Source organism: Microchirus variegatus, assembly GCF_963457635.1.
Source record: "Microchirus variegatus genome assembly, chromosome: 19".
Taxonomy (NCBI): domain Eukaryota; kingdom Metazoa; phylum Chordata; class Actinopteri; order Pleuronectiformes; family Soleidae; genus Microchirus; species Microchirus variegatus.
In genome coordinates, this window is record NC_139820.1 from 9,127,293 (window position 1) to 9,150,325 (window position 23,033).

Consider the following 23,033-nt stretch of genomic DNA (forward strand, 5'->3'; position numbering starts at 1 on the left):
CCAGTAGGTTGGATCAGCAATAGCAACTATGATTAAAAGAGGGATTCTGGAGGTGGTAAAGCAGACAAATTGGGGTTAATAATAACAACAACACAGTTATGTCTCACTTATACAAAGCAGATTTAAATGTTTATTCTTTTCCGTTTCACACATTCAGTCACTAGTTTCTCAACAAAAGTAATCGTATGACATTGCCAAAACTAGTTAATTTGTATAATGTCCACTTTGAAGACCAGAAAGCCTTCTATCACAAGCTTAATTTACTTAACTTACTACTCTATTACATACACACCATTGCCAAATGAGTACCACACAATGCTGATAAGCCTCACGTCACCACACACCTCTGTAGTTCTTTGTAATTATAGCAGTTTAATTCTCGTGTTGCCTGCAGACATTCTTCAACTGCACAGAGGAAGTGATTCATGTTATGTCAATACAGAAGAAGGCAAGAGAAATATTGTGTTAATAAAGCTCAAACAACCCACTTATTGACAAGTTTCAATGGATATATCTGACTTGTTCCCACCCGCCCCTGCACTGCTGGTGTATACACATGAACACTCCCTCAGTCAGGTCTGATATTGCTTGACAGAGCCCGTCTTCAGATGAAGGGTTCATAAATTTAAGAAAAAAAATGTTGCATCATTTAAATACCTTTTCAAAACCCAGTTTGTCCACCACACGTCCATAATAAGTGGAGAAATACATAGTCGGTGAATTGCTGAATCGCTTCAGTTTCAAAATCGTCTCTGTCGTCAAGTCCCCAGTGTCCGCAATGGTCATTACATCCGACACAGGGAGGTAGATGTCCTTGCGCCGGCCCCAGAAAGTGAGGTGAGACACTTTGAGTGTAGTCTGAGACGGGTCCAGGTACATGAACCCCACAACCCTCCTGAAAAAGTGACTGGCAGTGTACAGCATGACACCAGCAAACAGTGCCATCGCTGTTGTATAACTGACAAGGGAAAGGGATGCAGATCCCTGGAGGTAGAGGACATACACTGGGGGCAGGATGAGCACAGTGATTGCAGTTTGCAGGAGTTTCAGCCTGGAAATGGCTCTAAGGAGCTTAATGTGCGGCAGGGTGTAAATCATGGTGTACTTCTGTGAGGACAAGTCCGAGTATCTGACAAAAGCTGTGATTTTAGGTGCAAGGGATGCATGGAGGCTTTGCTGGATGGCTGTGTGACCAGGAAGCAGCTTAACATATGGTGTTCGACCTGTTAGCAGATGCGATCCTCTGGTATAGGACAGGACATAGGAGGTTGATCTGCACAGCAGCACTGATCTGATCTGTAGAAAGAGAACATCATTTAGGTCAAGTTGACACAGGCCTCAGGCACACCATACAAGCAAGACATGGATAAAGTAAAAATAATATATAGTATATCTGTATAAAAACCGTTATACGTGGTATCGTCTTCATTTTATGGGTCGAATATGATTTCCGGCTCCAGATTTATTTTATTTGGATGGAGAGGGGACAAAAATGGCTCTTTTAATCCTAAAATAGGAGTCTCCAATTAGCTTGCGAGCTACCAGTAGCTCTCAGTCCCTTAGCTCGCCAAAGGTTTAAATAATTAAACATACCCCGCTTACATTTGGACACTACTTGTGTCATGTTTACTTCAAAAAGTCACTTGTGGACGCCAACATTTCGTTAATGTTCAGACAAAACGACCTTTTTCAGTTTGTTTAGGTTGAAATAAAAAACTGTGCTAGCTAGCTCTCGTTTTTTTTTTCATTTTGTCAAAGTAGCTAGGCTGCAGACCACTGTCCTAAATGGACTGTCATTCACTCCAGCCACAGAGGCCACTAGCAGCTAGCTTATGGGTAGCTAACTACTCAACTTTCCATCTTTCTTTGACAAGTTGCACAGTACGAGTGAAAAAAACAGAAACGGATAGAAATTTACCTTGACCATCAACATCCTGATCAGGGACGAGCGCTTTTGCAGAAATAGAAACAGTCCAGACACACGAACACTTGCACTTGGCTAACTTGAAGTCCTGAAGTTCACTCCGTCATTGACCCGGAAGTACTCGACAATTTTACTTCATTTTTTTTACTTGTGCCTCCTTGTGGCGCACTTACAATCTTCAGCCACGGTATTACTAAGTTGGAATGTCGAGTCACCATTACCGTTTTCCTGTTCTCTTTCATCGCCATGTTCGACTTCTGTATGCGGAACCTGTGGGAAAGCAGCCGTTTGTTTCCACTGGAGAATTACACGTGACACTGCGTCCCGTCAGCTCAGCTGAGGCTCACTTCCTGCTTTTCTCAGTGTTTTTGTTTACATTAACGGTCAGTTGTTATTATTATCGCTTTGCTAAGGAGAGCATGACCTTATCGAGACATTTAGTGAACTTAGCAGGACGAGCGTCAGTTAACGGTAAACGGACGGGCGGTTTGTGAGAAACGAGGGAAACGATGCTGCAACTGGGGGAACAAATCACCCTGTACTCGGTCGTCTTCGTGGTGGTCCTGCTGGGCACTCGGAGCGCGGTGTGGTCAACCGTCCTCACCGTCTCCCTCTACGTGTTTCTGGCCGTGTTCCGGTTCCCTCAAGTACCGGCCAGTCGAGTCCAGCAGGTGCTGCACCCGGCAGGTGCGGCCAGCAAGGTATCGGTGGTCGCTCACCGCGGCGGTGGGTACGACGCCCCGGAGAACACCATCGCTTCCATCCGGGAGGTGAGAGGAGGAACGGGGCATGGTTTATTCATTTCCAAATCACATCTCCCTAAATGACACGCCTGAAAAACACAGTACAAACACATTGTGTGTAAAAACACAAGAGGGTTTAATGGCGGAAATAGCTATAATACATGTATGTGCATGAATGTTTGAAAAGTGTTTAACCCTTTAGGTACTACTCAACCATTTGGTCGACCACACTTTAAGTCACTACATCTCATTGAAAAATGCATCAAGCTGAACTCACTGACACTTAATGTCACTTGTTATGAATGTTGTACCTTATGAATTATGCAAACCAGGTTTATTATGAACAGACGTCTCAACCGTTAGGTAGAGGCCAGTATCTGTAATACTGTAGGGCCTAATTAAAGATAAATAAATATTGATTGATATTATTGCAAACACCTACTGAAATATTTGACTCCCACCTCTCACCAGGCCAGTAAAAATGGGGCAACGGGCGTCGAGCTGGACCTGGAGTTCTCAGCAGACGGCGTCCCAATACTTATGCACGATGACACCGTGGACCGCACCACTGACCGCTCCGGACCACTCAGCCAGATGAGTTTCTCTGAATTGCGTAAACTGGACGCCGCTGCTAAACATCGACTCAGGTAAGAGAAGGAAATGTATTTATAGGGTTAGGGTTAAGGTTTTGGGCCAATACAACAGTAACAGAAGTGGTGAAAACATGTTTGTGTAGGTTTACTAAAAGGATGGTATAGCATGTTTTAGTGGAACAAACAATTTGGAGGTGTGGTAGCAGGTTAAGCTGGCTGGAAGGAAGGGAAAAAAAGATTTGCTAGTTGTATACTGTTGGTGTGCATGAGACATGAGAGTGTGAGACATGTTACAGGAGTTTGAATTACAAATCGTCCTGTTCAGTTAACCTTTTGAGAAGTGCAAGAAATAGTTAAAGAAATGCGTGCATTATTGTAATTTATTATGACAGAGAATCCCTGATCGTTATGATATTACACAATCTGTTTGTCACCAGGGAGAACTTTGCCGGAGAGAAGATTCCGACTCTGGAGGAGGCAGTGGAGGAGTGCATCAAACTCAAACTCACCATCTATTTTGACGTCAAAGGTCATCCAGATGAGGTGCAGCCAGTAAAACTAACAAACAAAACAAAAAGAATACTTGGATTATGTGAACTCTCGCTCTCTGTGCTACTATGTTGATTCATTTGATCTCCATCCAGTTATCATGACATAATATAGTGTTGGACTGACCTGTAATAACCACATTTCTCTGCTCTCCTCTTAGGCGGCCGCAGCCCTTAAAGAGTTGTACAAGAAACACCCAGTCCTCTACAACAGCAGCATCGTCTGCTCGTTTGAGCCTAAAGTCATCTACAGGGTAAGAGTGATGTTAAATCATCTATATACAAAGTCATGATAAGTTAATTTATATTGACTTTCATTCAGAATCCATTAAGGTGGGGCAAAATATAAAGTAAGATGTTACTCTAAGCAGCACTTTCTCTCCTGCCCAGATGAGACAGAGTGACCCAGATGTGGTCACAGCACTGACCCACAGGCCATGGAGTCTGAGTCGCTTCGGAGATGGCGCCCGGCGCTTTTCGTCGCCGTGGAAACACCACTGGATGACACTCATGGACATCACGTTGGAGTTGGGGCATCACCACGTGCTGTGGAAGCTCTGTGGCATCTCGGCATTCCTGATACAAAAGAACGCCGTGTCGTTGTGAGTTTCCTCGGCCCGAGACGAAACTGTTGCACAGTTCTGGTTTACATGGGACAGAGCCATTGTTAATGTGATCAGTAAAACCTGTGCTTTTCCTGCTATCATTTGTCAAAACGGCAGCTGTAAAAAATGATCTCTGAACGACTACTTACTGAGTGTCTGTCCACAGGGACTACGTGCAGCACTGGGCGCAGAGAGGGGTGGAGGTTGTCGCCTGGACAGTCAACACAAAGGTGGAGAAAGAGTTCTACCAGGAGGTGCTGCAGGTCAACTACATCACAGACAGCCTGGTGGAGGACTGCGAACCTCATTACTGACACTCCCGTGAACAAAAACGCACAAATACGCACATACAAACGTACATTTCTCAGCAACCTCGTGTAGCATGAGGTAAGAGAACATACAATTATGCCACCCCTGTTATTTTCATGCACAGTTCAAACCATTTCTGTTATATCTGGCCATAGTGGACTTCAATCAAATGTACTGTATTTACTAGCTGCAGTGATTTGTTTTCCTTTGCCTTTACAGTTGTGTCTCTTTACTATATATGCTCCATGGACTGTGCGTACTTCATACCTAGTAATATAGTAGCAATATACCCAGCACCTGATTTATAACGTTGGTAAACATTTTCCAGAGGAGTTGATGCACTCCGTCTCTAGTTTTGGGTCTTCTTTAATAGCCCATGATGTTAATTTTGGATCTTGTGTTCCCATTGAGATAAAACAATACGATAAAGCTAAGAGTGGACACTGGTGACCGCTTGTATTGTCCAATAGGTGACATTGCATTAACTATCATAGTGCCATGTGTTTTGCAGTCGAAAGACTACGTCCACTTTATGAACAGTCTATGCTAATGAAAAATGAATTTAAATCTAATAAAAAAAAGTAAACATTTTATATGTTTAAGATTAATTGAAGGTGTGAATGGGAGAGTGAATAGTTGTTCCTCTATTTGTGTTAAAGCGGTAGACAATGAATGAATGTATAAAATGTGTAATCCACCCATTACTTTTGCATTACTATCCTAAGTAAAAAATAAAAAAAAAATTGGGGAAAAACAACCCAAACTCAACTGGGATCCGGTCTCGACTGCTGTGGACGATCAATAAGCAACCAGACGTAACTTAAACTGTGAGTAATAAGAAACCAAGTCAGTGAATGTGTGGAGTTTTTACAGGGGCTTTAAAAATTAACTGCAGTAGAGATAAAAAAAGAAAAAAAAAGTGTAACGAGACACTGAAGGCATGACAAATAGACTGAAGCATAGAAAAGTCAGCTTTGATTTAGATAAGATATAAACTGTACATCAGACTGAAGCAATGCAGACTATTTCTGTTTGTCATCAGATGCTTTCTTGCACGTCAGTGACATTTTTGCAAAAGCCAAATGCTTTGCAAAACTGGAACGATCAAGTACATCAACAGTGTAGCGGAGAGTCCGGGGGAAGAAAACATGCAATTAATATTTCTTTCACCTTATCAAAACAAGTCTATTCTCATCAACACATCTACAAGTTCATTTGAGGGGAACGGTAGACGCTGATACACTGAGAAAAATCTTCCTCAGAACAGACCGGTTCTCGTCTGACCCCGGTTTACCCACTGCTGTGTTAATACAAAGCCTGGGGGGTGTGGACTGTTGATGATTAGCCTCTTGGTCTGGAGACTCAGGTGATTTGACCTAGATAGTGCACATGAGTGGTGTGGGGGGGAGTAGTGTTGGATATCATCCTGGATAAGTCCGTCTGAGCTGCTTCTTATAGCAGCTGATCGTCGCTGAGGCAAACTGTCAGCTGTCAATGATGTGATTTCACCTGTAGTACTCGGATCAATAATAATAATTAGCCGTCACACGCTGCGTTAAATGTAGGTCGTACACTTAGATGCAGTGAAACGTGAAAAGAGCAATATGCGTGTGGTACTATGAGGCCAAATAATATCAGATTACATTACAAATGACTTAAAAATATGTTGTGTATAATAACATTGTCAAAGTGCAGAACAATATGCAGGAAATGTCATTTTTGATGTCAAATAAAATCGAAACCATATTTAACACAAATTCATTATTTTCAACGCGTATTATTTATTTTTGTTTACGTTTATCTGTCTGGGTGAAAGGTGATCCCCCCTCCTCCAAAACCTCTTCTGAGGGGCGTGTAGTGACGTCACTGAGAGGGGGTGCCCAGTTGCGTAAAGCAGTGCGACCAGCGGAAATGAATCGATTCCCAACACTTCAAAATAAAAGCCCGACACGTGTTAGTAAACGATATGGTTTCGTAAAAAATAAATAAAAATACAAAAATCAATCTCAGCTCCTCTAACAGAGAACTGTGAGATTGTGTGGAGTATATTGGCTATTTCTAGGACTGTGCTCTTCTGACCTTTGGCCTCAGGTTACTTGGGATTAAAAAAAAGTAAACATTTTATATGTTTAAGATAAATAGGAGACACACGGGGAGAACATGCAAACTCGAGAGTGCTAACCACTATCATTAGTTACCACTACATTTATAAGGTGCGTAACAAAAAGTGGCCCTAGTGCCGAATAATAATTCAAATTTTCCCGTAGACTTCGCTTCAAACGGAGTTATTTTGTGAGCAGCAAAGTCGCCCCCTGGTGACTATTCAATAAATATTGTTAATGCGTCCAGTTTTAAGGCACGTGTTATTTTGAAAATCCTTACCGGAAGTGCTCGTCTTCATCATGGCGTGCTTGACGCTGGCTCGTGGTATCTTCTTCACGTCCTGATGAATTATCGCAGAGTGCCGTGTCCTTGCATTCCGTCATAGCGTCCAAGCATCGCCGGTAGTCCCGGAACATCAGCGGGAGAACAGAGGACACAGTGTCCGGCCAGGAGTGTGTCTGTCCTGGACACCAGGAAGCAGAGTTTACCCTCCTCTCTCTCCCGGCATGTGGAGCCGCTTTCTCCTTGGGTGACCTACACGCCACCTCTCTTCCCGTCCGTACGTCACAGCTCAACACCTGCTGGTCAAGAGGAGCGGAGGGGTCAAGAAGACACACCGAGACTCTCCTGCAGGCCGAATGTGGAGCAGCTGACACCGGCCAACGACACCGACACAGCCGCGCTGAGGACACTCTCGTGTCTGCAGAGAGTCAGGTGGAGACAAACTGACAGCGACAGCGTCGGCGTTCGCACCTGCGGGGTTTAACATAGGACGGACTAAGTGGACTAACTGTCGTTCACATGATGTACACAATCACCAGAGGTCCCAGCAAACTTGTTACACAACGGAGGACAGGTGAGTTTTGGACGACCCTTCTTCTCCACGCGCTGCGTGACGCAACGTTACGTCACGTCACGCAGCGCTGCTGCTGCTGCTGCGTGTGGGGAAAGTTTGAGAGAGATTCGCCTTTAGTGATCCCGGTGGGAAAGTGGGAATAGTGGAAGCGATTTATGTCTATTTAATTCCATTCTCTGGTGGGTTATGTCTCCCAGGTCCCACACAACAGCTCGAGAGCAAATTCAGCGACTTAAAGCTCAAGCCGACGACTTGGCTCGCGACGAAGTAAGTAGTGTGTGTTTGTGTTCTTGTATGGGTCTGGTATGGTTTTTCAGGGGTAATACCTGGTGTTAGGGTTAGGCACTATGTTGTGATGGTTAAGGATAGGTTAATGTCCTCACTATGAATGCTTTATAAAAACGTGCATGTGTGTGTCAGAGATGGGAGTAAGTCCCAGTTCTTAACCCTTTAAGGTACTACTCAACCATTTGGTCGACCACACTTAAAGTCACTATATCTCACTGAAAAACGCATCAAGCTGAACTCACACTTTAACACTTAATGTCACTTGTTATGAATGTTGTACTTTATGAATTGCGCAAACCAGGTTTATTATGAACCGACATCTCACACGTTTGGTAGAGGCTTGTATCTGTAATACTGTAGGGTCTAATTTAAAAAAAAAAATATATATATATATAAATAAATATTGGTTGTCGTTATTGTTATCATAAGTAGATTTAAAAAAAATGCAATAGAAATAATTTTCCCTTTGTTTTTTTTTCTTGGTGCGTACTTCAAGTATAAAGTCATTCTTGCAAGAATCAAGCAAGTAAAGTCACATTAATATAGAAGATATGATCCTCACGTTTCCTATTTAAATCTGCTTTTAAAAATAAAAGACCATTTTTGAACATTTTGAGTCAATGATTTGGGATACTGAAGGTTAGAAAAGGCGGAGAAAACACTCAAAAGTGAACTTCAGCATTATTTAACTGCAGCCATTTCTGTCCTATATAGAATAAAATGTGCTTTAAGGAGAAGGAATAGGATTATTAACAGCAATCTATGTACAAACAACAAGCCGCCTTTGACCAGAATGCATTGCAGTGCATTGTGGGTTTTTGCTATAACAGAGTGGAAGCACCTTGAAAAAAGTAAATTTAAATGTAGGGCACGGGAACAGGATTAGAGTGCGAAACGTGTTAAGAACTGTTAACGGTTGTAAGAGAAGCAAACACAAAGAAAACACATTTTACAACCTCTTTCTGTGAGGTGTCAAAAGGCTCTTTGAACTCTAGAAACAGTCTCTTCCTCAGTGTAGTGTGCGCTCCTTCACCTACAACCAGCACAAGACAGAGTCTCTGACCACCCTGCATCGTCACTGCCTTCACACTTAGAAACCCTTGCTTTGTTGTGACACGATCTGTTAATGAACCCCCTCCACGTTTCTGCAGTTCTCCGCCCCCTAAGATCGTATTCAACCGCCTCAACGGGAAGCGCTACCACAACGCGGCCGCGCACAGAGCCGACGGCCCCGCAGAGGGATTCACTCCTGCACATGAGGAGAACGTCAGATTCGTGTATGAAGGTGAGTCTCACGGGGGGGGGGATCAACAGGTGGGAGGGTGATGATGTCACAGCATCCAGAGCAGACTGGAGATCATTCTCTCCAGGTTACACCCAAAAGTCAATAATTAGGTTTTTCATTTCTTAACCCGTGAGGAGGCTTTACACACCGTCTAACGTCAATGGAAAGTCTTTGTTTATGTGTAAATATTGTGCAAAGACAATCACATGAAGAACGCCAAGAGCTCAAAAAAATGCAGCAAACAGTTCCACAATTCAATTACCAGTTCATTCCCATAGTTCCTGTGGAAAAACTCCAATTTGGAATATTTCCAAAATTCCCAAAAACTATGGAAAGTTTCTGGTACTTTATCGCGTTTACACCTTCAGAGACCACATTTTACCGTTCATTCTCTCACAGCTCCTCAGTAGTGGCAAACGCACACGGCTGCACTAAAAGTTGCATACATTATTATGCGAGTAATGTTTCTCTCCAACGAGAGGGACAAAAAAAGAAAACGGGAGTCAAAGAGCCACACTATTCACCCTGTACTGAAGTTTACCCAGCATGCCTCGGCGCCGGTGAATGGTGCAAACGAATGACATGCGAGGCGCTGAATCATGATGAAGTAGATAGCTGTGTTACTGTTGGAGCGCTGCCAGCAGTGCGGCGTTCTTTTGTCGCCGCAAAGTTCAGATAAGGAGAGGAGAGCTTTTCTCTTTTCAGACTTCTAAGTCTGTCGAGTCATTGTAGGTGAAAAAGGCTCATTGAGCTGGAATAAACAACTCAACTAAGTTGCCTCCTGGCGTGTTTGCGGAGAATTTAACCGTATGAACACATACAGTGGGTTTGTGTAATCCGCTCTTTTAATTTGAAATGTACATAAGTGTATTAGGGTGCGGCTGGAAGTTTGTGAGCCTCAGCCTCGCGAGCTTATCTCTCGGGGTGAAGCAGGGGAAACAAGCTGATAAACGCACACCACACCACTCAGCTGCCGATGCTGTGAAGCAGCGGAGGATTTTCTCAGGAATGTTTCAGTTCAAAACCTTTTGCAAAACAAGGTTCCATTCAGATACTTTGAATTATTTCATCCAAAAACAAGGCCTTAATTGGTGTTAAAATGTCCTAAATCATTCATTCAAAAAGTCTTAAACGTCTCTTTCTCTCCAACATCAAAGTAGTTATTAACATCTATTTAGTTGAATTATTTAGTGGATGGATATAGAGCTGAAACAATTAATCAATGAATCACTTATTAATCGATTACTAAGTATATGTATATATACATATACGGCGACCTCGAGTGTCTTGAAAAGGCGCCTTCAAATATAATGCATTATAATTATTATTATTATATATGTTTATATATACATATGTATCACTATATATTATATATTTATCACTGAAAGTCATTAATATATATATATATACATACATACATATGTATACATACACATGTGTGTGTATCCCATATGTATGTGTGTATTTATATCCCATATATGTATATACACACACACACATATACATATATGTATATACATATATACACATGTATATAAGTATGTATGTATAAATGGCTTCTTGCTGCAAAGGCAAGAGTGCTAACGTGTTTTTGTGTGTGCAGCGTGGCAGGAGTTGGAGCAGAAGCTGGGGGACGGGGGCAGCGGGGAGTCGACCAACAGGCCTGGGCCCGTCCAGTACACAGAGAAGACCCCCAGTGCTGCGATGAAGAGTAAGTACCTGCATTTTTTTTTGTTTACCCCCAATTTGAATCTACTGTATGTATGTAGCATTAACTTGAAAGAAAACAACAACAACAGAGTAATCCTCCCTCGTCTTATCAAATCTCTCTTTGTCCGTTTTACAGCGCTCTCCCTGCTCTGTCACCTCGTGAACCTTGAGCCTATAATCTCGGCCCTTTTTGTTAATCACCACAGGAGAGATGAATGGCTGCTCTCATATCTCAGCTTTATCTGTACCTTTAATTTTTAACTCTTCTCTATAGTTTATGAGTTAATGAAACTGTGCCGCCGTCTGATTGCTTTGTTTTGTCTTGGTTCAATCAAACCTGTCTGTGCTGGTTTCTTGACCCGAAAGGTCATCACACTGTCACTCAAGGGCTCCGAGATTATCTTTAATTTTACTCTGAGTAGGGCTATTCTCATGAGCCAGAAATGTCACATCCTTTACATAAATACAGTTGGATTAATTACCTTAAAACACGCCACTTTTTCAGTCATAGGGCTGCACAGAACTGTGTTTGTCTATCACATGCAAACCTACACTGCGAAAATAACTCCATATAAAGTCAAATTTACTGTAATTATTTTACTGATACACTTATCTTATTTGCCCAGTTCAAGTAAAGTAAAAATAGGTTTTGTTTTCTCCTCTTTTTATCTTACGATTATCAAGTGTTACAGTTGTTTAACTTAATGGTCAACTTATGTGCCCTCAAACTCCACCTACTTTTTAGCCTTACCTGCTCAGCCCCGTCAGCTTCACCCAATCCTTCGTTTCTTAACCTAGACTCGACAAAAAAAACAATAATTAATGAACAAAATGAATCAATCACAGCAGTAAAGATGTTTTTTTGTTTTTTTTCCTACTCAGATTTTGTGCCCATCGACCTGGACGAGTGGTGGGCTCAGCGCTTCCTTGCCAACATTGCCAACCTGTCGTGATGGTCTGAGGCTTTAAACGTGCACAGGAAGCAGCAGAAAGTTCAGCAGTCAATGCTCCAATCGGTGAAGGCATCACAGGAGCGAGGGAGGAGCAGAGTCCGTCCCCCAGGATCTGCGGCACGAGAGGCCAGTGCGTAATTTGGAATTCGATTTGAGGCAACAAACGCGGGCCTGACTGTGAACACAGCACTGACCTGACTTTGTGCTGTGCTCTCTTTCTCTCCTTCTACTCAACGACGTTTTTTTGGATAGAAGTTATGAGATTGTGCTTGTTCGAGAACCTCTTCCTCCTCCTTTCTCAAGTGTGCTCTGCTGTATGTTTGTCTTTGCTGATCTTGGAATTTAAATATACTTGAGAACAAAAACAGTATAAAAAAAAATGGGTTTTCAAAAAAAAAAAAAACTGTGTGGAATCATTTCTTCATCCCGATTTACACGAATACTTTACTTAGTGATAATAGAGAAGGAAAAACAGCATTTTAAAGATAAATCTTTGTTTCAGTCCAGATGGAAGATAAACAGATTGGTGTTGACGGAGCAAATTTTATCTTTTGCCATTTTTTTATTTTCAGTTCAACTTTTAAAACAATACTTGACAGAAAACTTTCCTGTGTTTTCATAGTTTTAATAAAACCATTCCGCGTGCCAACACCCACGCGGTCCATTTAAAACTTCATAATTTAATTTTATCACTGCAAGTCATTTTAAGACAAAATGTTCTTAACACTGAACTAAAAACCACCGTTTCCTGCAGCTACAGTGTTTTTAAAGTGTACCTGAGACAGCTTTTTTGCCGTTTGCTCCTCTTACAAGTGTTGCCTTTGTCCTTTTGCCTCGCCTGCGGCTGGGAGCGGAGTGACCTGGCTTGGCTGTGGTGAAGGTGATGCACTGGGAGTCCAGGTAATCCACCAGCTTGGCGGCACCCAGGCGGATCCCGGCCGCCTTGAGTCGCCCTTGGAGCTCAGAGAGAACTAGAGGCTGGTACTGGAGGATCTGACTGTAGAGCCTGGAGTCCGACAGGATGAAGGAGCGCACTGCCTGGAGGCGATCCTGGTGGCGGGTCGCAGCCTGCGAGGCAGAAACGCCGCCGTCGCTGTCCGAGTCGCCATCGGTTGAGGGACAAAGCTCTGGGTTGGACCTGATGATTATTAAAGGAGGCATATTATACTCTATTTCTACAAGTTAGCCTTCATTAGTGTCCTAATGAACATGTCTGTGAGATGCTTTGGTCAAAATACCATAGGGAAGAAGCACCACAGCAGTTCAATCACCCTGCCAAAACAGCCCTGTTCAGAACGCTCTGTTTAGTAGTATCTCTTCAGGTCAGCCTTAAAGGTCCACCTCAAAAAAAAGTAAAAGGAGCTAACAGCAGTTAGCATTTGGAAAAGTGATCATTTGCAGGCTCCAGCAGGTACATTGTCGTCATATATAACATGTATCCACTGGACAGATAAATCCTCTGAGGCTGGAAGTTTGTGTAGAACTCTGTGCTGCACTGTGGAGCCAAGAATAGAACGTTTTGCAGACAAAGCGGAGCTCTGCGAGACAACAATTCCAGGAATTTACCGCATTGTGACGTCCCAGTGAGTGCGGAAGTCAAAATTGCGTGTTTTATCTCCTGTACTTAGACTGAGGAGGACCACAAAAACATGCGTGAGTCATATTTTTTCACACTTTGGCGACTGATAGGGCCTACATAGTCCCAAATATAAGGATTTAAGTAATTAAAAAGTTGATTTAGCATAATATGCCCCCTTTTAAAAATTGCTGTGAGCTCTCTGTGTCATCGTATCATACCTTTCAGATTCTTCACTGGCAGCTGTTGAAGAAGTGTTAGAGCCCTGCGATGCAGACAGCAGCTCTCCTCCCTCCTCCTCCTCCTCTCCTCTCTGCTTCAGAGGGGAAACAGCAGCAGGTGCTCTGGGCTCCTTGAACGTCACAGTCTGGCTACAGGAGACCGACTTGCTGCTGGCGGCTGCTGAACTGGTTTTAGGAGGGGGCTTCACTTGAAGAGTGCGTCTTGCCGAGGGTGCCTCATCGTCAGAGTCCGAGCTGACCACCTGATGGGTGTACTGATGGATCTCCCTCAGTTTGAGGACCATCTGGCGCTTTGGTAAAGGCCGAACACCAAAACTGTACAGCGGGCGAAGTAAGAAGCATTTGTGACATGTGGACAAACAAAGAGATGGAACCAACAGCCTGCTACTACAGGTTAAAGTGCCATGTATTTATGGTGCTTTTCCATTAGCAATAGTACCTGCTCTGGGGTACTTAAGAGTCATCAGCGTGACGTCCGACACAAGAATCAAACTGAACAATGCTGTTCTGAACTGTAGATCAGTTTAAAATCACTTAAAAATCCTGAAAACATGCGTTAATCTCCAACATTTAGCAGAGGAAATGTCTAAAATCTTATTATTTAACAGAGGAGACTTTGTCACATATAAAACAACTTCCCGGCAGTTTCGTGCAGCTGTGCTATGACGCCCACGCCGAGGAGGAACTAGTGTGACCCAACCATGGCTCCTTTAAACCTGGAACTGAACCCTAATTATTGTTACTGGTAAAACCTGTTTGTCCTACTACTTCATGTCTTATTCAAGACATGCATGCATGTATGAGGTAAACTCATTGACAGCTTGATAACATACACTACCGTTCAAAAGTTGGGGGTCACCTAGAAATGTCCTTATTTTTGAAGGAAAAGCACTTTTTTTCAATGAATTAACATTAAATGAATCAGAAATACACTCTATACATTGTTAATGTGGTAAACGACTATTCTAGCTGCAAACGTCTGGTTTTTAATGGAATATGTACATAGGTGTATAGAGGCCTATTTCCAGCAACCATCTCTCCAGTGTTCTAATGGTACATTGTGTTTGCTAATATTATTAATCTGAATAAAAATCATTATGTCTCATCTTGTCAATGTCTTGACTATATTTTCTATTCATTTTGCAACTCTTTTGATGAATAAAAGTGTGGGTAGACACAACTCATAATTGTTACTAAATATTTTGCCTCAATTGCGGTTGTACAATTCTTAATGGACAGAAAATACACTGTGATAAACATTTCACAAACTCTCGCTCAGAAGTAGAACTTAATCCTTAACGATCTGACTTTTTTGGCCATAAAGGAAACCATGAGGACGGTGATGAGAGTGAAGGCACCCACCTGTTGAGTTTGTTCTTGAGCTCTGGTGTGTCCATGTCAGAGTAGTGAGGCATGGGAGTGATGGGCACCACGGAGCGACGCATTTTATTGCGCGACGCTGCTGTTGAGTAACAGACATTTGATCATAAGTTATGAACTTACAGCTCTTTCTTTGTGAGGACAATAATTCCTGTATATGCGGTGTGTTTTAAAGCCTTCATACCTGGCGTTCTGAGTTGAGCTGAGGGATTCACCCTCTGACTGAGAGGGAGAACCTCTTCATCTTCCTCCTCCCAGCTGTCCCATACTTTGGGGTCCATGAGGCTATTGTTTATCTCTGGTGGTGATGAGGTGAAGGAGGGTTTCCTTTGAGCCTGTACACTGGCTGGTGGTTGTGCGCAATGGGTTTTAGATGGAGAGGACTGAACCGCCGTGCTGCAGCTCTTCCCTGATCGGATGTGGTAAACAGATGGTGCAGGCGGACAGTCAGAGGACGACGATTTGGCAGCTTCTCCTCGTCCGAGGCTGTGCTCCTGCTGGCTGGACCCCCCACTGTCCTCCAGCCTCAAGCTGAAGCAGCCGGGGTCGGCCCCTGCGTAGGCATCGAGGCCCCAAGAGTCATTAAAAGCTATGGGAGGTTCGTCCATGAAGCTCTGCTGGAAACTGGACTCCACAACACCTGGTTCTCCACCTCCTTCTTTGACATTTTCCTGCTCACTCTCATTATGCGAATCTTCATTTTTTCTCTTGAACTCAGCCCCCGTGTTTGTTCGACTGCTGCACTCTTGGGGGCATCGGCTGTCACTCAAGGACTTGTTGTGTTTCTGTGGACAGTGAAGACCTTTGTTGTGAGACAAAGAAGAGGGGGGATCTGAAGGGTTGGATAAGGGGGAGAGATGAAAGCTCCCTAACTCTGTCGTTTCTAGGCTTTCCGACGAAGCGCTGTCCCTTCCCTGACTGATCGTCCTCTGTTTATCAAGGCTGCTGGTGAGTGGAGAGGTGGCAGGAAGGACAGGGGGCAGTTGGAGCTCAGTATGTAGGGGAGTGCTGCTGTAGGGCTGTGGCTGGACGTGCTGCGGTGTATCCTGCTTCAAGGAAGCACTGAGAGGATGACGGCGAGATGAGCTTGGGAGGTGTGAAGGCTCATGTTGGTGTTGAGGTACTGAAGACATTTCTCTGTTCTTATTTACACCAAAACCTCTGGCACTTTTAGGAGAAAAGTTGGGATCCAAACCAGAGCTACAGGGAACCGTTGCTTCCAGGTTCAGCCTGGGAATGCTGATCTCTGTTGGGCCAGTTTTGCTGGAAACTCTGGCTTCACTGCTTGAGTTGTGAAGACTGTAATGAGATGGTAGAGCAGGTGAGGAAAAAGGAGAAGAGGGCGAGGAAGTGCCACCTTTAGGGAACAGCTGTGTCCTGCAAATGCTGCTTTTGGACTGACTGGAGCTGATCTTGTTGCATCTTCCAGGATGCACCGGTGTGGACGGGATCAGCCAGGACACCTCTAGAGAATCACAACCTGAACCTGGATGACCATCAGGAGGATCACTAGGACTAAGCTCTACACTACTGGACACCTTATTCTCCATGATGGTTTCACTAGGTTCTGGGATCGAATGAGTTCTGATCTGGGTGAAGGTCTGCAGCTTCTGAACAGCACGAGGAGAATGTAGACTACGGGAACTAAGCACAGCAACATCCACCTCCATCTCGTCGCTGGAGTCAGACAGAACTATGAGCTCAGGTTCCTTCTTTTTCAGAGATGAATCGGGAGAAGGGGGAACACAAATGGCACGCGAACCTTGGCTTTCTCGCTTTAATGACCGACATCCTTCTGTTTCCACATCTCCACCACCACCATAGTCCCCCACTTGAGCAGGAGACACACCTGCCACAGGCAGGTTGGATGTACTGGGTGGAGGGCTGGGTGAAAAGTCGTCAACTATGCTTGGTGAGAACTGAAGCAAAGTTCTGACAGAGAGTTCCCCTGAAGGTTTACAGGAGGACTGTTGTTTCTGGCGTTGAGAGGTCTGTGTTTTTGATGGACCAGATGTTGAGGTTGAGGGCGAGATGTTCTCTTCCTTATAAACTCCAAAAGACTCTGAGAAGAGACGGTTGTAGCTGAAATCCTGGCTGGGATGTGGCTTAAGTTTTGAGTTTGGATTTAGGGGTACATTACTGATGCCTCTTTGAGGTTCTGTCAGTTTTGGGAAAGAGTCTTCATCATCAGCTAACTTTCTCTCTTCTTCCTCTTCCTCTATGCTGTCGTTCTCCTCTACCCTCTTTCTCTGAGTGGCGGCAAAGTTGTAGATCTCCTCCAACTCCTCCTCATTCACTTGTTCCTCACACAACTCTCTCTCTCCAGACGTAACATCATCGGTTTGATGATGATCTTCCTCCTCATCCTTTCCTCCATCGGAATCTGTGCCCTCATTGTCTTCATCCTCTTCATTCCACATGGAGCGCAGGAGGTCCATGAAGGCCTGGTCTGTTTGGTCATTGGCATCCTCAGCCTGGTTTGCGTGGTCTGCCTCATCTCCTTGAGGTGGCGCCTCCTCTGCGTGGAGCTCACAAAGCTGGTGCAGCTCCTGCAAGTCAAATCTGAATGAAACAGAAAAGGAGAAGAATAAGGAATATATGCAGAAATAAACACATCTTAGATTAATAAAAATGTTTAACCTCTTCTTCCCCTGATGCCCACGGCACCAGTACCCGGCCAATGTCCGCACAAATGCGTCATACACATTTATGTACTTTTGACTCGCTAATGAAGTCATTCACATTTGGAGACCAGAGCCTGATTCTACCGGTTTAGAGGTTTAAAACGAGATGTCAAACCCAAATTGGCCAATGTAAGCCAGAGCTAAGTGTTATCCTTATTTTGATACCAAGATAATCCACATAAAGCTTGTAACTGCAGAGATTTACTCTATTTAGTTTGGGCATGTCATTTACGAGCACGGACTCCAAATACAGGGTCAGGGAAGAGAAGGTTAACATGGGAGGAACACCACACACTGAACATTCTCACCTGGATGCCAGCTCTTGTATATGCGGCTGCAGTGACGATGGGATGGAGCAGTGGGCTGTGTAAATGTACTGCAGTAGAGCCAACACTGCCTGTCCTGGGATGTCACTCATCAACACCCTCTGAGCTGCAGGAACTCCTTCCTCCTGCACCCCGAAACCACTTTCATGTACCTGACACAGAGAATGACACAGAGAATGACACGGGGCAAAATAAATGTTCAATAAAATGTTTCAAATATTGGATTCAAATAAGAAAGCTTTATCGGGCTGGTGAAGTGATTAAAACAGATCAATTGTGAACAATTCATTTCTATATGACTCTTCATGTCTGGTTTGTAGCAGGGCTTTGGTTATGATTGCAACACACACACACTTAATGACTTTTACCATTTCTGCCAGCAGGGGGCAGCGAGCATACACCATGAAGGAATGGGCAAAGTAGACCTCTCCACTGTCAACCTGGAGCTGCACATCGCTGAGCTGAGGGTTGTTCACCATGCTGTTCAGGTCGGATGATAGTCTAGAAATGGCAACCTGGAGAGGGAAACACTGGGCTCAGTTCACTGTAAAGCACTTTGTGTTGCATTTTTATATGCATGAAAAGTACTATATAAACCAAGATTGATTGAATATGTCCTCCCTTCCCCGATTTAGATGTAGATGTAGAGCCCTGACCCGAGGCTGGCTTTGCAGAACTATAATGTACACTATGGGCATATCACAGCTTTACTGTATTTAATTTATGTATATTAGTATATAGTTTGTAGTTTTATATATGTAAAAGATCAAATCATGCTGTAAAAAGTGCACTAAATTATGTGATTAAAAAAAAATACTGTTTAAAAAAAAACTGGTCTTACTGATCGATGGTTGCCTCGTTCGTCTCCTCGTGGCCGATCGTGTTTTCTCCCCGATTGGCTGCGAATGTCCATTTTTGGCAGGAAGTCACTCACACACAGGTCAGCCTTCTCCTCTGCCCCTTCCTCCTCTTCCTCCTCCAGGACAAAGCCGCTGAGATGAAGGTTTGTGGGCTGACTGGTGCTGCTCTGTTTGTCTGTGGAAGACAGACATGATGAAAACTTATGATCAGTTTGGTTTTTACTGAGCGTTAAATGTTTTGTACTTGTGGTCAATATAAAGCAAGTACTTGATGCGTTATTACAACAGTTTGAGTTTTCCACTCAAAACTTGTTTTGTTCAACATGTTTGCTTCCCTTTTTACATTAAACATGCTAATATTTAATAGTATATAACCTTTAGCGTGGCCCGATGCAGTGTCTCTGCACTGTGTGAGGGTCATGCCGTCTTCTGCCAGCTCCATTAGGTCCCGTAGGGCCTGGCTGCCCACTAGGCGCTGCCCTGTCTCTGGGGTTGAGGCTGCGGTCTGAGTGGAAGATGGCAGGATGGAGGCTCCGGACCCTGGGACAGGAGTCCCTTCATTCTCTGGTTGTAGAGACGACTCAGGCTTGTTACCAGCGCTGTTGGACGCCTCATTAGCCTGAAATTGGACGATATTGTTTTTTTTAAATTTCTTTTATTTAACTCAGCTGATTGTTAATAAAAATGGGTTTTAATAATTTGGTAGGAAATCTCAAATGCTACAGATGGCGCCAAAGGAGAGAACGCCAAGACATCTCTTTATTAAAACCTCTGTCATTTTACTCTGCTTCACTTCAGCAGCATCAGACTTGATTATTATCAGACATGTGGACACAGCTCATGTCCACATGTTGTTACATGACCTCCATGCATATATAAGCTTCTACTGCATATTTTAAAGGTGATATTTGCTTTAAAATGCAATATATTTTTAGGCAAGGGAAAGAAATCCTGTGTTTCATGTGCATTTACTCTGACACAGTGGCATCTACAGCTCATTTTTTCAATAAAAGGTCACTGTGGACTGAACTGCTGCCCATTTTCCATCGGTTTGCAAAATGCAAGACTTTTTGTTGTGGTATTGCCACCACTGGTCTTGTTTGAGATAAAGAAATTAGTACCATTGCATCCTTCTACTTAAATGCCCTGCTTTCACGGTAGAATATGACTGTAGCATGAACTCTTCATAGGGATATTCTTGTCAAATATTCCTATTTTTTGTGAGTAGTATTATTGTCACATGCCTCACCTTTGCTGTCTCCCAGGGTGTAATGAGCTCTCTGAGCTCCGGGGTGTAGAAATCAGACAGACCGGTGGAGTCGCTGTTCAGCAGAGCACTTTTCTGCCAGAGGGAGGCAGCACCGTTTGAACCACACAGCCTGCTCGGGCAGCGGGTCGGGGTTGGGGGAGAGGGCGCCCGGTTACGTAGGAGGAGAGCCGAAACGCGTTCTTGCAGCCTCACCAGGGCCACCCCAGCATCCTGTACCAAGAGGATCGGAGGAGGACGAGGGACAACTGTCCTTTTCTTCTTCCCACGTCCTTTAGCTGCTACAAGAGAAGAAGACTGGGTTTTTATATGTTGGCCGACACAGAGGGCTTCTTTTCTAAGTGCTACAGAAATTCCGTTGGACTTTGGACCTGAAAATACCATGACCATATACCATGTTATCTCACATCTGACACTGAGACATAATATAATATTACATATTACAAGCATTATAATTCTATACACTAATATTACAATAGTATTGACAAATGTTTTGATGCACACAGATGATGTAGTAATACTACAACTATACCTCCATCTGGTCTCCACTTCAGTGCTGTGGTCACTGCGGTGTGAGAGGCAGCAGGCTCTGTGTTTGATTCTCCGTGTGCCTCCTTCTCCCGTTGCAGCAGGGAGGAGGACAGAGCCAGAGCAACCATGGTGTCTTCATCCAGAGGATCAGCCTTCTTCCTGGGCTTCTTCTTCACTGGGAGGCCTGGCTTTGAGGGGCCTTTCCTTTTCGTACCCCCCGTTTGTGCACTATATGAAAGAAAAGAAAATTGGCCTTCGTGAATAAAAGCTGGAAGGCAAGTGATGAAACATGACATGGGTAAGTTCAACATTTTCTCTCGATTTATAAAACTGAAAATGAACATCATGCCGTTGTCTTGTGGCTGGACTGAAATGAGGATGACTCACGCGGTGTTGACAGTGGAGACATTTGGAGTCTCATTCGCCTGTCTCTGCAAAGCTTGCAGCAACACCGCTGGAGGTACGCCCATCTCCGAGGAGCAGCGCTTCAGGTGGGTGGAACGACTCTTCTGGGACTTGAACGTCTTGCCACAGATGGGACAGTCCAGAACACGAGGAGGAGGAGGAATCGGGGCACTGTTCTCACTGTCATCTAAACACCTAGTAAGATGGATCATTCTCACTGTCAATGTGGCAAACAGGATACTAGAGTAATTAAATAAACACTGGATGCTTGTCAGGATTGACAAAAAGTGTCCACACATCAGGTGATGCTCCCAATAACTCTTGAATACTGACTGGGAGAAGATGACAATGAACTGGATGAACGAGAACCTTTACAGACCCCATCGATCGAGCACCAATAACAGGAATAAAAATGTCCATACCTGTTTAGATGTTGCGTTCGTCCCTCAGGAGTCATGTGAGACAGATCTCGGTGGCAGATCTGACAGAAGAAGAGACCTCCATCTTCCAGGTCGACCATCTCTGCCTGCGCTTCCTCCCTGTCCAACTCCTGCTGCAGCCGCAGAGCCAGTGCCTCGTCGCTGTTTGTGTGGAGACCAGAGCTGCAAGGTTCTGGAGAACCTGCACAAAGAGAGCAGAGTGAACCCGATTCAAAACACATATAAAAGAGAGCTGCACAATATTGGGGAGGGTGGAGAAATGAGAAATGCAATAACATTGTTGTTGACTGTTGTGATAATGATATGACTTTTGATTCATAAGTATATGGTGTTAATGTTTTTCTGCTTTGGGTTTGCTGTCAACAGAGACCCAGACAGTTGACACTGAAGACAACAATGATTTAATGATTTATATTTTTTATGCCCTGCACAATCCATGTTGTTTTAAATCTATAAAACTCCATTTACAATAATAAATCACATATATAATTGGAAGTTACAACACGTCACACAGATCCCAATTGTATGTTGTTACCCAAAGCGTTAATTCCTACTAAACGGTAACATTGTGAGCATTATGTCACCTTGTCTTCGTAGCTGTGGACCGTCTAGGTTCATCTGCTGTCTCGTGTCTCTGTGCGTCATCCTCGGAGGACTGGTTTTCTTGAACTGCTGCATTTTGAGGAGAACTTTGTCCTTCGCTGACATACCTCTTTCAAATCTGGGTCCTGCTGCTGTTGTTGTTGTTGTTGATGATGTTGATGAAGTGACAACAGCCAAAGACCCAGCATCTCTTGAATCACCTCCTGTCCCTCCACTGGCTGAGTGTTGGCCTGTTCCAGTGCAGACAGACTGGGTCCCAGTGACCTTTGAGCCAGAGTCTCCATCCTTCTTGTTTTTCTTCTTTCTCTTGTCGCCTTCACTCGTCTGAGTGGAGGGGCGCTGCTCTGCACTCTTTGGCGGCTTGTTCTCCCCTGGTTTCCTGCGGACTCGTTTCAGCAACTTAGAACAGAGGTCTACAAAATCCTGGTCCGAGTCATCCATGATGGTTCACTTATCCCCGCACCAGAAGGCGAAATCGACATGTCCTCATTGGACCAAGTTAGCTTCAGGGTCCAACAAACGTCCACTAGAGGAACAATTTAATGAATTTAGTTCCTGTTACTCGAAAAGTATCAATCACGAGAGACGTCCGAGTTATACTGTGACAAAATTAGCTTTAGAAGCGTTTTGTTTGAAGAGAAAATATCAGGTAGTGAGCTAGCTGTTTATGCTACAACCGTAGCCTCACCCAGGTTTTTTTTTAAAGTATTTTTCTTCGGCTTGAGCTTCGAGTCCGTTACTGTGGCGACTAATGTTAAAACATAACTATAACGTTATTTGTCGTACAGTTGGTGAATAAAAC

At 43.9% G+C, this 23,033-nt stretch overlaps 4 protein-coding genes across 4 annotated transcripts; 2 read left to right on the plus strand and 2 right to left on the minus strand.

The window, feature by feature from the left end:
* Positions 1-645: 645 nt before the first annotated feature.
* Positions 646-2,031, minus strand: tmem186 (transmembrane protein 186; the record flags this gene model as incomplete). The annotated part of the gene is made up of 2 exons (XM_083905687.1): positions 1,919-2,031; positions 646-1,296 (listed from the first exon to the last, which is right to left on the minus strand). Exons 1-2 carry the CDS (start codon positions 1,931-1,933, stop codon positions 646-648), a joined length of 666 nt encoding a protein of 221 aa, XP_083761813.1. The 5' UTR covers positions 1,934-2,031.
* A 164-nt stretch (positions 2,032-2,195) lies between these two features.
* gde1 (glycerophosphodiester phosphodiesterase 1) lies at positions 2,196-5,252 on the plus strand. Its single transcript, XM_083905739.1, has 6 exons — positions 2,196-2,694; positions 3,139-3,314; positions 3,698-3,803; positions 3,970-4,062; positions 4,199-4,410; positions 4,580-5,252. Exons 1-6 carry the CDS (start codon positions 2,434-2,436, stop codon positions 4,725-4,727), a joined length of 996 nt encoding a protein of 331 aa, XP_083761865.1. The 5' UTR covers positions 2,196-2,433; the 3' UTR covers positions 4,728-5,252.
* A 1,939-nt stretch (positions 5,253-7,191) lies between these two features.
* mcrip2 (MAPK regulated corepressor interacting protein 2) lies at positions 7,192-12,264 on the plus strand. Its single transcript, XM_083906366.1, has 5 exons — positions 7,192-7,681; positions 7,879-7,948; positions 9,121-9,254; positions 10,858-10,965; positions 11,847-12,264. The coding sequence occupies exons 1-5, from the start codon at positions 7,627-7,629 to the stop codon at positions 11,915-11,917; spliced, it is 438 nt and encodes a 145-aa protein (XP_083762492.1). The 5' UTR covers positions 7,192-7,626; the 3' UTR covers positions 11,918-12,264.
* slx4 (SLX4 structure-specific endonuclease subunit homolog) lies at positions 11,959-22,672 on the minus strand (the record flags this gene model as incomplete). Its single annotated transcript, XM_083905688.1, has 14 exons — positions 11,959-12,029; positions 12,694-13,055; positions 13,715-14,050; positions 15,098-15,197; positions 15,300-17,677; positions 18,108-18,277; positions 18,494-18,640; positions 18,967-19,160; positions 19,361-19,604; positions 20,235-20,530; positions 20,785-21,011; positions 21,171-21,383; positions 21,611-21,809; positions 22,213-22,672. 14 exons carry the CDS (start codon positions 22,670-22,672, stop codon positions 11,959-11,961), a joined length of 5,397 nt encoding a protein of 1,798 aa, XP_083761814.1.
* Positions 22,673-23,033: the final 361 nt, after the last annotated feature.